The following is a 16,351-nucleotide window of genomic DNA, read 5'->3' on the forward strand; positions in this document are numbered from 1 at the left end:
AGGTCAGTTTGGAGAGTATTGCTATCTTAACAATTTTACTTGTTTTCTGTGGCTGTAACAAAATATTTGAGGCTGGGTAACATATAAAAAAGGAGGTTTATTTAGCTCATAGTTTTGGAGGCTAAAAGTCCAGGCTGGGTGGTCCCTTTGTTTTGGCCTGGTGAAGGTCCTGTTGACTGTGTCGTATCATGGTAGATGGCATTATGGTGGGATTATGTGCAAAAGAGAGAGAACACATGTCAAGACAGGAAAGAAAAGCAGAGAGGAGCTACCCTTATTCTTTTTATAACAACTCGCTCTCAGGAGAATGAACTCACTTTGCAAGACTAGCATTAATTCCTCAAAGGGCAGCGCCCAAAGATCTTATTACCTTGCACTAAGACCCACTTCTTAAAGTTTGCACCCTCTCTTAATTCCACTCCATTGCCATACTGGAACTGAGCTTCTAACACGAGAAACTTTGGGGAACAACTATATCTAGACAATGATATTAAGCCTTCTGAATCATGAACATGGGATGTTTTCATTTCATGTGTATTTCAATGTTTTATAATTTCCAGAGTATAATTTTTATATTTCCTTTGTTAAATTTATTCCTAGATATTTTATTGCTATTATAAGTGGAATTTTCTTTCTTTTCTTTGGTACTGGGGATTGAACCCAGGAGCTCTTTACCACTGAACTACATTCCCAGTCCTTATTTTTTATTTTGAGACAGGATCTCCCTAAATTGCTGAAAGTGTCACTAAAATGCTCAGGCTAACCTTGAACTTGCAATTCTCCTGCCTCACCCTCCATCCAGAGTTACTGAGATTATAGGTGTTCATCACTGAGCCCAGTTTATGAGTGGAATTATTTTCTTAATTTCACATTGGACTTTTCATCATTAGTGCATAGAAACAAAATAGATTTAAACATTGATCTTATACCCTGCAACCTTATTTAATCTTTATTAAGTTCAAACAGTTTTTTTTCAAATTGTTAAGTTCAAACAGTTTTTTTCAAATTGTTTTTTAGTTATATATGGACACAATATCTTTGCTTTATGTATGTATGTATGTATGTATGTATGTATGTGATGCTGAAGATTGAACCTAGTGCCTCACACATGCGAGGCAAGCGCTCCACCACTGAGCTATCCGAAGCCCCCAGTTTTTTAAAATTGAGTTCTCCCATGCATGGTGGCACATGTCTGTAATCCCTGCAGCTTAAGAGGCTAAGGCAAGACGATGGAGAGTTCAAAGCTAGCCTCGGCAAAATTGAAGCAACTCAGTGAGACCCTGTCTCTAAATAAAATACACAATAGGGCTAGGGATGTGCCTCAGTGATCCAGTGCCCTGAATTCATTCCTGGGTATCCAAAAACAAAAACAAAAACAAAACAAAACAAAACAAACAAAAACACACACACACACACACACACCAAAAATTGAGTTCTTAAAGTTTCCTATATATAGTGTCATATTCAAATAAATAGCCTTACTTCTTCCTTTCTAATTTGGATGTTATTTTATTCATATGTATGTATATGAATACATACACACATACATGCACATACATACATCACACACACACATATTCTTTTTTTTTTTTTTTAAATTCTAATAGCCATGACTAGAACCTCCCAATACAGTGCTAGATAGAAATGGTGATGGCAGGGGCTGGGGCTGGGGCTCAGTGGTAGAGTGCTTGCCTAGCATGTGTGAGGCACTGGCTTTGATTCTCAGCAGCACATATAAATAAACAAATAAAATGAGGGTCCATACATCTAAAAAAAATAAAAAAAAAAAGAAATGTGATGGCAGGGGCTGGGACTATAGCTCATGGTAGAGCACTTGCCTAGCACGTGTGAAGCAATGAGTTCAATCCTTAGTGCCACATAAAAATAAATAAATAAAATAAAAGTATTATGTCCATCTACAACTAAAAATATTAAAAAAAAAAGAAATCGTGATGGCAGACATTCTTATTTTTAATTTTATTTTTTATTTCTCTTAGGGAGACAGCATTCAATCTTTCACCTTAACTAGTTGTTAGCTATGGATTTTTCATAGATATTCTTCATCAGATTGAGGAAATTTCCTTCTAAATTTGTTGACTGTTTTTTTTTGGGGGGTGGGGCGTGGGGGGCAGTACCCGGGATTGAACTCAGAGGCACTCAACCACTGAGCCACATCCCCAGCCCTATGTTGTATTTTATGTAGAGACATAGAGATAAGATAGGGTCTCACTGAGTTGCTTAGCACCTTGCTTTTGCTGAGACTGGCTTTGAACTTGTGATCCTCCTATCTCAGCTCCTTGAGCTGCTGGGATTACATGTGTGCACCACCAAACCTGGCCTTATTGAATGTTTTTTATCATGAAGCAGTAGTGGATCTTTTTTCAGACTACTTTCTGGGACAATTATGTAATTTTCATCTTTGCTCTATTTCTTTAAATTCTTATTATACATGACAGGAGCATGTATTTTGACACATTATACATATATGGAGTATAACTTCTCGTTCTTCTGGTTATACATGATGTAGAATTACACTGGTCATGTTATCATATATGCACATAGGACAGTAATGTCTGATTCATTCCACTATATTTCTTATTCCCATTCCCCCTCCCTTTCCCTTCATTCCCCTCTAATACAAAATACTTCTTTTCTTCCTTACCTGCCCCCATTATGAGTTAGCATCTGAATATCAGAACATTCTGCCTTTAGTTTTTGGGGATTGGCTTATCTCATTTAGAATGATAGTCTCTAGTTCCATCCATTTACTGGCAAATGCCATAATTTCATTCTTCTTTATGGCTGAGTAATATTCCATTGTGTGTGTGTGTGTGTGTGTGTGTATACACACACACACACACATACACATTTTCTTTATCCATTCATATATTGAAGCATACTTGCAATGGTTCCATATTTTGGCTATTGTGAACTGAGCTGCTATAAACATTGATGTGGCTGCATCATTGTAGTATGTTGATTTTAAGTCCACTGGGTATATACTGAGGAGGGGGATAACTGGGTCAAATGGTGGTTCCATTCCAAGTTTTCTAAGGAATCTCCATATTGCTTTCCAGAGGGGTTGCACCAATTTGCAGTCCTAACAGCAATGTACAAGTGTACCTTTTCCTCCACATCCTTACCAACATTTATTGTTACTTGTATTCTTGATAATTGCCATTCTGACTGGAGTGAGATGAAATTGAAGTTTAGTTTTAATTTGCATTTCTTCAACTACTAGAGATGTTGAACATTTTTTTCATATATTTGTTCACCAGTTGGGTTTCTTCTTCTGTGAAGTGCCTATTCAGTTCCTTTGCCCATTTATTGACTGGGTTATTTTTATGTATTTATTTTTTATTGTGTTGAGTTTTTTGAGTTCTTTGTTTATTCGGGAGATTAATGCTCTATCTGATGTGCAGATGGCAAAGATTTATCTCCCATTCTGTAGGCTCTTTATGTATGTTCTTGATGTTTCCTTTGCTGTGAAGAAGGTTTTTAGTTTGATACCATCCCATTTATTGATTCTTGATTTTACTTTTTGTGCTTTAGGAGCCTTGTTGAGGAATTCAGTTCCTAAGCTGACATGATGGAGAGTTGGGCCTACATTTTCTAGTAGGCACAGGGTCTCTGGTCTAATGCCTAGGTCATTGATCTACTTTGAGTTGAGTTTTGTGCAGGAGAGATGGGGTTTAATTTCACTTGGCTACATATGGATTTTTGGTATGTTTATGGTACCTTTGTCTTGTGTTTTTGTAGGTTTGTCTCTGTGACTTTTGTTCTGTACCATTGGCTTCATGTCTGTTTTGGTGCCAATACCATGCCATTTTTCTTACTATAGCTCTGTAGAATAATTTACAGTCTGGTATTGTGATACCTCCTGCTTCACTTTTCTCACTAAGGATTGCTTTGGCTATTCTGGGTCTCTTGTTTTTCCAAATAAATTTCATGACAACTTTTTCTATTTCTATGAAGAACATCATTGGAATTTTAATGGAAATTGCATTGAATTAAATCTGTATAGTGCTTTTGGTAGGATGGCCATTTAAAAAATTTTTTTTTAGTTGTAGATGGATACAATAATTTTATTTGTCTTTATGTGGTGCTAAGGCTCAAACCTAGAGCCTCACACATGCCAGGTGAGTTCTCTACCACTGAACCACAACCCAGCCCAGGATGGCCATTTTGACAAAATTCTGCCTGTCCAAGAACATGGGAGATATTTCCATCTTCTAAGGTCTTCTTCAATTTCTTTCTTGTTCTGTAGTTTTCATTATAGAGGTCTTTCACCTCTTTTGTTAGAATAAGTCCTGAATTTTTTTTTTGAGGCTACTGTGAATGGGATAGTTTTCCTAATTTCTCTTTCAGTTGATTCATCACTGATGTATAGGAACACATTTGATTTATGGGTGTTAATTTTATATCCTGATACTTTGCTGAATTTATTTATGAGTTCTGGAAGTTTTCTGGTGGAGTTTTTGGGTCTTCTAAATACAGAATCATGTCACTGGCAAACAGGGATGGTTTGAGTTCTTCTTTTCCTATTTGTATTCCTTTCTTTCTTCTAACTACTTTGGCTAGAATTTCTAGGACTATGTTGAATAGAAGTGATGAATGAGGACATCCTGTCTTGTTCCCGTTTTTAGAGGGAATACTTTTCATTTTTCTCCATTTAGAATAATGTTGTCCTTGGGTTTAGCATATATAGCTTTTACAATGTTGAGATATATTCCTACTATCCCTAGTTTTTCTAGTGTTTTGAACATGAAGGGGTGCTATATTTTATCAAATGCTTTTCTGCATCTATTAAATCATATGATTCTTGTCTTTAAGTCTGTTGATGTGATGAATTATGTTTATTGATTTCCATATGTTGAACCAACTTTGCATCCCTGGAATGAACCCCACTTGATTGTAGTGCACTATCTTTTCAGTATGTTTTTTGTATATGATTTGCCAGAATTCTATTGAGAATTTTTGCATCTATGTTTATCAGGGATATTGGTCTGAAGTTTTCTTTCTTGATGTGTCTTTGTCTGATTTTGGTATCAGGGTGATACTAGCTTCATAGAATGAATTTGAAAGTGTTCTCTCCTTTTCTATTTCATGGAATAATTTGAGGAGTATTGGTATTAATTCTTCTTTGAAGGACTGGTAGAACTCAACTGAGAATCCATCTGGTCCTGGGCTTTTCTTAGTTAGTAGGCTTCTGATGGCATCTTCTATTTCACTGCTTGAAATAGATCTGTTTAAATTGTGTGTGTCCTGATTCATCTTTCGCTCTGTTAATATGGTATATAACATTTATTTTTTAGATGCTAAACCAACCTTGCATTTGTGGGATAATTCTCATGTAGTCACGACATACTCTTTTTTATATGTTGTTGGATTTAGTTTCCTTGTATTTTGTTGAGTAAAACTGACTTGATAGAATGAGTGTCAAAGTTCTCTTATCTTCTATTTCTAGCTTATAAATAATTGCCATTAAATCTTTCTTAAATGTTGGGTAATATTCTCCAGTGAAGCCCTCTCAGTCTGGGTTTGTTTTTCTAATTCAGATATTTTCTTTCTTTTTGAGCCTGTTTAGTACTTTGTGTTTCTCCAGGAATTTGCTCATTTTCTTTATATTGTTAGCATAAAGATGTTCATTCATAGTCTTCCCTTATAATCCTTTTAATTTCTATAACATTCTGTAATGTTGGCAATGACATTGTTTCATTTCCAATTTTAATACTCTATTCCTTTTTCCCCTTGATGAGTATAGCTAGAGGCTTATCAATGTTACTGACCTTTCCAAAGAATTAACTTTTGCTTTTGTTGATTTTCTCTATTTCATTTATCCATTTTAATTTTTACTCTTCTTTGTGTTTGCTCTGCTAATTTGCCCCCCACCACCCCACCCCTGTCTTAAGGTGAAAGGTTAGATTACTGATTTGAGATCTTTTTTCTTTTCTTTCTTTCTTTTTTTAATTTTTTTTTCAGTTGTAGATGAACACAATATCTTTACTTGTTTGTTTTTATGTAGTGCTAAGGATTGAACCCAGGGCCTCACACAGGTGAGGCAAGTGCTCTACCATGGATCTATAACCCCAGTCCTTGCTTCTTTTTTAATATATGCATTTAAAACTATAAATTTCCCTTAGCATTGCTTTCAATACCTCCCATAAGTTATGGTACACTGCATTTTCATTTTTATCATCTCAAGTTTTGGTATGTTGTGTTTTAATCCATTTTTTTCAAAGTATCTTCTAATATCTTTTATGTATTTTTTTTGACTCATTGGTAATTTAAACAGTTTATGTCCTTAGGTTTGTGAATCCACAAGCTTCCTTCTGTTACTAATTTTAACTTTATTTCATTGTATGATTTCACTTTTTAAAATATTTATTGAGGCCTACCATATGTCCCATCTTGGAGACTGTTCTATGTGTACTTCAGAAGAATATGAATTCTTCTGTTCTTGGGTGGAGTGTTGTATTACTGCATGTTAGATTGAGGAGGTTATAGTATTTATAATGTTGTTCACAACTGCTGTTTTTTTGTTGATCTTTGTGGCTTGCCAATCCATCATTCAAAACGGGGCACTGAGGTCTCCAACTATTATTGTTTAATTGTTTATTTCTTCCTGCAATTCTGTTAGTTTTTGCTTCCTGTATTTTGGGGCTGTGTTGTTAGGTACAAATATATTTATAATCACAATGTCTTCCTGTTGGATTGACTCTTTTGTCACAGAAGAATGTCTTTCTTTGTCTTTAAGAATAGTTTTTGTATTACAGTCTATTTTCTTTCCCTCAGTATAACCACATGAACTTTCTTACCACTACTGTCTGCATGACTTTTCCCTGTCCTTTTCCTTTTTGTACCTTTAAATCTATTTTTATAATTATATCCAGCCTGATAATCTCTGCATTTTGATGGATTTTTTATTCAGTAACCTTTAATGTTATTGATATATTGGATTTATACCTGTTGCTTTACTTTTTGTTTTTTATATCTCAGAGTTTTCCCTTTGTGCTTTTTTTAAAAATTCATTTTACATTTAAATATTTTCTTTTCTTTCTTTTTAAATTTTGTACTGGGGATTGAACCTAGGGGAGCTTTACTGCTAAGCTACATTTCTCAACCCTTTTTATTTTAGTTTTAATTTTGAGTCAGGGTTTCACTAAGTTCCTTAGGAGCTTGCTAAGTTGCTGAAGCTGGCCTTGAACTTGTGATCCTCCCGCCTCAGCCTCCTTAGCTGCTGAGATTCAGACATGCATCACTGAGCCTGGCACATTAATATATTTTCTAACATTTTAATCCTTTTTTTTTCACTATTCATTTTCTAATTGTTTTCCTACTGGCTTCTCTAGGATTTATCATATACATTGTATGTGTATGTTGCTGGGGATCAAACCCAGGACGTCATTGCAGCCTGGTAAGCACTCTTCCATTGAGCCACATCCCCAGCCCTATCATTTACATCTTAACTTATCAGAATGTTCTTCAGTTTTATACTATTTAATTCCAGTAATACATTAAACTGTTACTCATATATCCCCCTTTCCTTTTCCTCCTCTTTGTGCTATTATTGTTACACATATTACAGCTACATATATTACAAATTCTTTGTTTTAATTACTAGTTTCTATAATTTATGTTCTTTAAAGAAGCTGAGAGAAGAAAGGACAGCAAGCATGTATTCAAACAATTTGTTATATTAACTCTTAACTACTATTTCTGATTCTCTTAATTTGTTTCTGTGACATGAAAGGAGTTCCAGAAAGACGAAAAGATGGATGGGAAATATCTGAGGAAAGCTTTTCCACAATTAAGGAAAAATGAAACATGAAGATTTAAATATTGAAATTGAGAGGGGTAACAGAACACCAAAAAAAAAAATGCAGTGTCTTCAAATCTTTGGAAATTTAGATAATCTAACTGAAACAATACCAACCATTCAAAATAATGTATTAATGACAAATATGTATACACACACACACACACACACATACATATATATATGATGGAAATATAATGTATGTGAAAAATGTGTTCCCAAACTAGGTATTGCATGCTGCCATTTATCATAACATATCATGTGAAGTAGGGAAAAAGAGAAGGAGGAAGAGGAAGTGAGGTGAAGCAAAGGGAAGATAAGCAGGAGATGGCTGGAAGGAAGAGGGGGAGTAGAACAATATAGACCAAACTGTTAATTATAGGTCATAAAATTATGAATAAATTTTATGATAAGGTTTTAGATTACATATATTTTATAATTTGCAATAAGTTATACTTGTGATAAAATAATACACTTAAAAAATTGGGGCTGGGGTTTTAGCTCGGTGGAAGAGCACATGCCTAGCATGTGTGAGGCATCAGATTCGATTCTTAGCACCACATATAAATAAATAAAATAAAGGTCTATTGACAACTAAAAAATATTTTAAAAAATCCAGCAGAAATGAGCAAAACATACAAAAAAGGCAAGTCATCTACAACAAAATTAAAATGGCCCAGAAATATACACAGTTATGTACTGCCCAATGATGTTTTGGTCAGTGATAGACCACATATACGATGGCTGTCATATAAGATAATAGAGATGAAAAATTCCTATTACCTAGTGATGTCCTAGCTGTCATTGTACCACAATGCATTGCTCATGTGTTTGTTGTGTTGCTGGTGTAAACATACCTACTGCATTGCCAATTATAGAAAAGTATAGCACATACAATACATAAGACCTTATAATACACAACTATGTTACTGGTTTATATATTTACTATACTACCATTTTTGTCATTATGGTGTACTACTTTATCAAGTTTCTTGACTGCATCAAGAGGCCATGTTGATATTGACTATACCACCCAGGTTTGTGAAAGTACACACGATTGTTCATACAACTACAAAATCACCTAATAATGCATTTCCCAGAACACGTATCCCCAATGTTAAGTAACATGTAATTGTATATACCCAACCTCCCTAGAAATCAAAGAAATACAAATTATGATACTGCATTTTTAACTGATCAAATTGGAAAATAGTTTTCATAGGAAGATGCTTAGTGTTAGTAAGGATCCTAGGAAATAGGTTGATAAATGTATGAACATACCAATTTTTCTTCTTAAAAAATTTCTACCCCTTTTAAACTAGCAATTCCTTTTCTGGGAATTTATTCTATAGAAAAATAGTGGATACTCCAACTCTTCAGCTGTAATGAATATTAGAGGACATTTTAGAGAATATTCCATGAAAAATTTGGATTTATATTAATTAAGATTTAATCCAATGGCATGTGCCTAGGCTGAGACAGGAGGATTGCTTGAGCCTAGGAGATGGTAGCCCTAGGCAACATAGCAATACCCCATTTGAGAAAGAAAGAAAATGATTTAATACACTGAAAATAGTCTAAAATGGCAAATAACACGTAAAAGAATATACGAAAAGATCACATAATATAGATGTTTTTTGGATATTAGAATTATTAGTATTAAATTTGCTTTTCTTTTGCTCCTCAATGTTTTCTAAATTATCTAGAAAAGACAATAAATTACTATATTTGAAGTAGAAAACAGTTTTTTAAAAATAAAACATATTACCCTAAGATATGGAAGCTATTTTTATTTTTCAATGATTTATAAACATATATCCAATATTTACATAACTTTTTGAGCTAATGTGGAAATAGCTGAGTCAGTTACACTTACCACAGCATCAAAGATTGCATTCTCTGCCCCCCTTGATAAGGAGCACAAATTATGTACAGAGCATTGTGTTACACAAGATAGGGATTATATATAAAAGCCAGGGACCTGTATTTCTGACTTAAATAAGAGGCACAGTAACGGGGAGAAAAAGACTTATAAATTCACAACTACAAATCAATGGTTGAAAGTGTCAAGGAAAGGAAGAGGTGATTCCAACTGGGAGAATGAAGGCATGGTTTTATATACTAGTCAGCCACAATTTGCTTTTCTTTCCTTCTCCAATTTACCACTGAACGATTAAGATCATAAAAGAACTAAAATTCAAAGTATCTACTCCCATATTCCATATAAATGCTTACTAATGTTACTGATCCCTCCAGACCAGCTTATGTGCCACTCCACCATTGTTTCTGTAGGTTAACAGTATTTCTCATGATATGCTGTGGCCAAGAATTCTGTCTGTCTCCTTCCCTAAACTGAGAGCTCTGATAGGGCAGAGATTAAGTTTAACCCATTTTAGCATCCTCAGGTAGAATCAGCTTCCACAGATATCTGTCATGACCTTTAAAGCTTTGTGCATGTGTTTAACATCTAAGAAAATAAAATGTAAAAGTCATACCTGGTAGGATTCCTCTTGTCTTCCTCAGAGATCAAAAACCAAACAAAATCTGCGTAGCTCATCCTTCCCTCTTTCTGTACTGTTTTTCCTCTGAAGAAAAATGCAAGACGTAAAATTTTCTGAGCAATTAAGGAATAAAATAACATCCTTCCTTAGAGAGGAAGGATTCTACTTTTTGAAAAAGTAGAATGCTGGGTACCTCATAAACAGCACATTTTGTGGCCTAACTTCTTTTTTAAAGGCCTCCAGGGTGAAACCAGAAGATATTTACAAATATGAAGAAAAGAAAATATGGTTTCTAATATAAATACAAATAATGGTATCAAATATTGTTACCTGTATTTAGGTATAAGACTAATTCTTTTTTTTTAAATACATATATATATATATATATTTTAGTTGTCAATAGATTTTAAAAATTTTATTCATTTATTTATTTATATGTGGTGCTGAGGATCGAACCCAGGGCCTCACACATGCCAGGCAAGTGCTCTACCACTGAGCCACTACTCCAGCCCAAGACTAATTCTTATGTTAAAGAGAATTACTGTCTTACATTAAACCATGATTGTGGGTTTTTTTTTTTAGGATATTATTTGACCCAATAGTGCTGCCAAATTATACAAGAAGCCTTTCTAATATGAGATTATTACATTATTACTGATAGTTATGTTTTAATTCAGATTTTGAACTTTTTCTCACCTTGTTACTGCCCCAGAAAATATCCTTTCAATAATTCTGTTTGATGATGCTAAATGTAAATAACAAATTACAAAGATAGTTAGAAATATACTTCATGTAAGCAATACTTCTGGTAAATTTATTTTCATTTGCTACAAGCTAAACCATAACAATCTTCTATGACAAGAGTATGAGTAAATCTTTCTTATATATATGCTTTTTTCCCGTAATTTTAAAAAAGAACAAGGAAATGAATGTGCTTGACATTTGCAAAGTATTTATGTAGTTGAGCTTATATGTATAAAATTTATACTGATTTTTGTTATCCATAAGACAAAATTTCCTCTAAAACAAGACAAACTTTATCTCAGCATTAATTCAAGGGGGAACTGATTTTTACAGCTCCTAAAAAAAGGTCAAATGAAAGCAAGTAAAACAATGGAGAATTCTTTTAAGCAGAGTTTTAGAAAAGAAACTAAAACATATCATGAACATACTTTCTTATATTCCCATTCTATGAAAGTCCAGGATATAACAAAATTTTTAGAAATTCTATCTGTAAGTCTTATTTATATAGATAATTATATCTTAAGATGATATATTGCTTTTTGATAACTGATGCTAAAAAATCTATAGCAGTATACCTCACTGTGATTCAAACAGCTAAAGGCATTAATTTAAATTAAAAAAAAAAAAAAGGAGATCTTAGGTCTCAGACCTGCTCTTTTAACAAGTACCCCAGGCAATGGCATACACACTAGAATTTCAGGACCCATGATGAGGTTAATAGGGAGTTAGCAGCTATTGACATCTAGTTTTTCCTGCATGCTGTTAGATATAGTCAACATAAAGGTACATCAGTCTAGTAGAAGAAAACTTTGAATGTGTGTGCCAGGAGAGTCATACCTGGCCACACAAAAAGCTTACATAAAGACCCTCTATACTTTATTGAGCACTATTGTATGGGGTTAATAATTTGTACTAGATAGAAAAGAAGAGGTATACAGGGAAAGCAAGGATATTTAATTCCAAAGCTATGATTTTTCTTAAGTCTTTTTTAGCTTTGGAAGCAATGATTCCATTTCCTAACCCTGAAGATCATATTATTCCATACTATCCCATTAAGCACAGTTGCTGAGTGAAGAATTATTTACAGTTTAGAGGTCTCTGCATTTATTCAGAACTAGATGCCTGCTTTTCTGGACTTTTTCCCATTCAAATGAATCTAGTGAGTTGCTATTATGAGAGGATTTTTGAGAACTTGAAAATTACATTTATAGCAACCAGAAAGGGAGCTTTAGAGTCCATAGGGTTGTGCATGATTTTTTGAGGCTGGCTCATGTATGGATGATCTGTTATGGGTAATAGAAAGGTACAGGGCTAATAGGGCTGATCATATACCTCTATGAATATATTCATCTTTATGGTATATTTTAGTGACAAAAATGTTATGACTACTTGATGATGGGAGGTAACAGTACTAATGTATTTGTTTATCAAATAAGTTACATGAAGTTATTTCCACTTTATGTCTGCTTGGCACCTCAGGAGAACTGCCACAAACCATTAGTCACAGATACACCAAATAACAAACAATATTCAATACATTTATTTAAGATCTATACTCTGTTACATCTAAAAAGACTGAGAAAATATTTAAGGACAGAACAGGAATAATCTTATGACAGAAGAATGAATCATTGTATGTTGGTGCTTAGTTAAGAATATTCAATCAGTAGGCAATAGGTTCTAAGTTTGCAGTGAGCAAAAATGAAGAAAAAAGCATAATATTGTCTGACATGTAATTTTTTCTTTTCTTACAAAATCACACAAAATTCATCGTCAGAGGAAAATATCTTTCTGGAATTAAATTGAAAAAGTAAAATTTTATAAGAGTCCTTGAAAATAAAACTTGATAAGGTAGAGACATTATTTTCATTCTTGGCCTTTTATAGAAATATTGTTAAATGAAAAAGTTTATAAAAAGTGTATATATATATATGTGTGTGTATATATATATATACACACACACATATATATATATATACTCTTTCATATAGATTTACAGAGGTGTGAATTTTATTCAATTCATCATCATAAAGATACACATCACTACAAAGTCTTGCCACTTTGTTTGTTTTGTTTACTTACCTTTAAACCCCTTATAAATCTGGCCTCTAAATTAAAAACAAAACAAAACAAAACAACTTTCCACAAAAGAATTCTTGGCTCTGTAAAGAAATCCGGTTAGCCACAGAATTTAAGAAATAGAAATTTCTCATAAGGAGTGGGAATAGTTTACATAACTTTTCAAAATAACATTTTCAAAATGTTTAAGTCTTAGCCTCTGCAGAATTACTCACCCTGGTCATTATATCGAGACAGATCGGCCTGGCTGATGAACAGGTCATGATCACTATCTAGCTCCCAGAATTTACAATATATAACATAGAAATGTTCATAGGAGAAGTAATCTGTAATTTGATTTATATCTTCCTCTTCTTCTAAAAGGGATAGAGTCTGAAAATAGTATGAATAGAAGATTAATTTTAAAATTATGAAAAACAAGCTTAGGCATTGTAGTCTAGCAAGTTTCTGCTTTAAATTGAATTTAAAATTTTGTCTTTTGTACTAAACCAGGTACTTTTTTTTAATAGGTAACCTGCTACTACCTTTAATCAACTGATTCATCTACAAGCATTTATTGAGCTCTGTGGTATACTTATCAGCAAAAGGCTAAATGATGTGGAGGATACAAAAGCAAGGAGAGGGAAGGATCATCACTAAGAGGGCTGTAACTTCTCAAAGGTCCCCAGACTGGCAGGCACAGAACAATCAGACGATAGACTTAAAATGCATGGCCATAAACTAACACTGCTCTTAACTTTTCAAAGTTATGTGAGCAATATTAAGAAGCTTGGGAATCACATACAGCATTTATTTGTAATGAAATCAAGGATACTATAAGATTAGTTATGCACACAATTGTGGTAACATATGGTGGTGGCCTTGCATAGAAGGCATGGTGGGTGGAGCTGCAGGATCCTGAGCTAGAAGAAAACTGAGTTTCTTGACTCCCTATGTATCCCTAAGGAAAACATCAGAAGTAAAGATTATAAACACACAATTCTATAGTGAGCCAAATTAAATGAGTAGATAAATGAACAATTTCAGAAATGGAATATTCAAAAAGAAACCTTAAGGAAACAATGAATAGAACAAAAGTCAGTTGGCAGAAATAAGGTCAGATAAGTCAATAATCACAATAAAGATAGATGAGCTTAATCTCCCTACTGAAAGACTTTTAAATTTTTTTTAATTTGTTTTAATTAGTTATACATGACAGTAGAATGAATTTATGCACTTTGATATATCATACATAGATAGGATATAATTTCTCATTTTTCTGAGTGTATATGTTGCAGAATCATATTGGTCATATAGTCACAAATATACATACAGTAATAATGTGTTTCGTTCTACTATCTTTCCTATCCCAACATCCCCTCCCCTCCTTCCCTATCACTTCCCTCTACCTAATCTAAGGTAATGCTATTCTTCCCCAGTACTCCCCGTCTTATTGTGAATTAGCATCTGCATATTAGAAAAAATGTTCGCCCTTTGGTTTTGTGAGATTGGCTTATTTCGCTTAGCATGATATTGTCCAACTCCAACCATTTACTGACAAATGCCCTAATTTCACTCTTATTTAAAGCTGAGTAATATTCCATTGAGTATATTTATCACATTTTGTTTATCCATTCATTTATTGAGGGACACCTAGGTTGGTTCCATAGTCTAGCTATTGTGAATTGAACTGCTATAAACATTGATGTGGCTATATCACTATAGTATAAATAAAAATAAAACAAAGGTTATTGTGTGCACAACAACTAAAAAATATTTTTTAAAAAAGTCTTTCATGAAATACTATAGTGAAAGACTTTTAAAAAATATTTTTAGTTGTTGATGCACACAATAACCTTTGTTTTATTTTTATTTATTTTTATGTGGCTGAGGATTGAACCCAGTGCCTCACATGTACCAGGCAAACACTCAAAAACACTCTATCACTGAGCCATAATCCCAGCTCCCCGAAAGACTTTTTGATTGAGTATGAAAACCAAATCTAGAAAGATGATTTTGGTATATGAATAGCTATAAGAGGTTACACCTACAGAAAAAAAAAGAAAGGTAAATATAAAAAGGTAATATTAAGAAAAGTAATCAATGAAAAGGAAAATATGTATTAATATTAGTAGAAAATAAAATGGAATTCAAGATGAAAATCAAAGGACAGAGAGGACTGTATCATAATACAAATGCATTACTTTGATAAAATTATTTTTTAAATGCAGACAGAAACCAAAATGCTCTGGTAAATTGAAAACAACAGAAATTATTAAATTATGGCAAATCTGATTAATGGAAGATTTTGTGGTGAGTAAAAATTATAGTCTACATATAAATATAGGAAAACCATGATGTAGTAAGGGCAAAATATAAGCTGCAAGATTATACATATCAAGAACTGTGCAAAATCCCCAAAATCCATACACGCATATGAATGGGGCTAGAATAACATACAAAAATGGCACTACTTGCATTAGAGGAGTAAAATGTGGTTTTTCTTCTGTGTTATAAATTTTCTTGTAAATGGTTTGTTTTATAAAGTATCTTTTCATGTGTATAAAGCAGAATATTGTCAGTAATAAAACAAATCTTTCACCTACTGGATTGTCACAACATAAAGAAGAAAAATGTCTTCTTTTGTTGGTGAGTATGTAAGTGAAGGTATGAACCAGGCAGAATCTATCAAGTTAAAATTTTAAATGCCATCTGATGCAGGATTTTCCCTCCAGTGGTCTATTCTGTAGGAAATTTCTGGCTTATATACAGCCAAAAGAAAGTATAAGGATGTTTTCTACACCACTGTAATAGAGAAAATCTGAAATTGAGGAATATGTAATTAAAGTGCAGCATGCAATTGATAATGCAGTTGTTAGGAGAAATGAGATAGATTTACATGAATGGAAATGAAAGAAGTCCAAGACACTGTTAATAAACAAGTTACCAGAATAGTAAGTATGAACCCATATATTAGGGGGAAAAGTCCTCATAATAGCAGCCACACAAAATTATATATTCCATATATGCATTTACAAGGAAATAAAACTACAGATAATATGGGTTCCTTCTGGGAAGGAGAGTGAAATGGCAGAGTAAAGACAAAGAGCAACTTTTGCTTATCTTTTAATCTAGATATATCCATATTATTTGCAAGTTTGGAATAGTTGTTCATATACTAAAAGAAAGACTAAGGCAAGAGATAGGGAAGAAAAGGGAGACAAAAATA

The 16,351-nt window shown here is 33.3% G+C and overlaps 1 protein-coding gene across 1 annotated transcript in view; it reads right to left on the reverse strand.

The window, feature by feature from the left end:
* The window catches only part of Ppp2r3a (protein phosphatase 2 regulatory subunit B''alpha), a 170,222-nt gene that overhangs the window by 30,299 nt on the left and 123,572 nt on the right, over positions 1 to 16,351 (reverse strand). The window contains exons 9-11 of the mRNA XM_048794539.1: positions 13,359 to 13,515; positions 11,017 to 11,065; positions 10,315 to 10,404 (exon numbers count right to left, since the gene is read on the reverse strand). Of these exons, the coding sequence (XP_048650496.1) occupies positions 10,315 to 10,404; positions 11,017 to 11,065; positions 13,359 to 13,515 (296 nt within the window). The remainder of the gene's footprint in view (positions 1 to 10,314; positions 10,405 to 11,016; positions 11,066 to 13,358; positions 13,516 to 16,351) is intronic.

Source organism: Marmota marmota, unplaced genomic scaffold, assembly GCF_001458135.2.
Source record: "Marmota marmota marmota unplaced genomic scaffold, marMar, whole genome shotgun sequence".
NCBI lineage: Eukaryota > Metazoa > Chordata > Mammalia > Rodentia > Sciuridae > Marmota > Marmota marmota.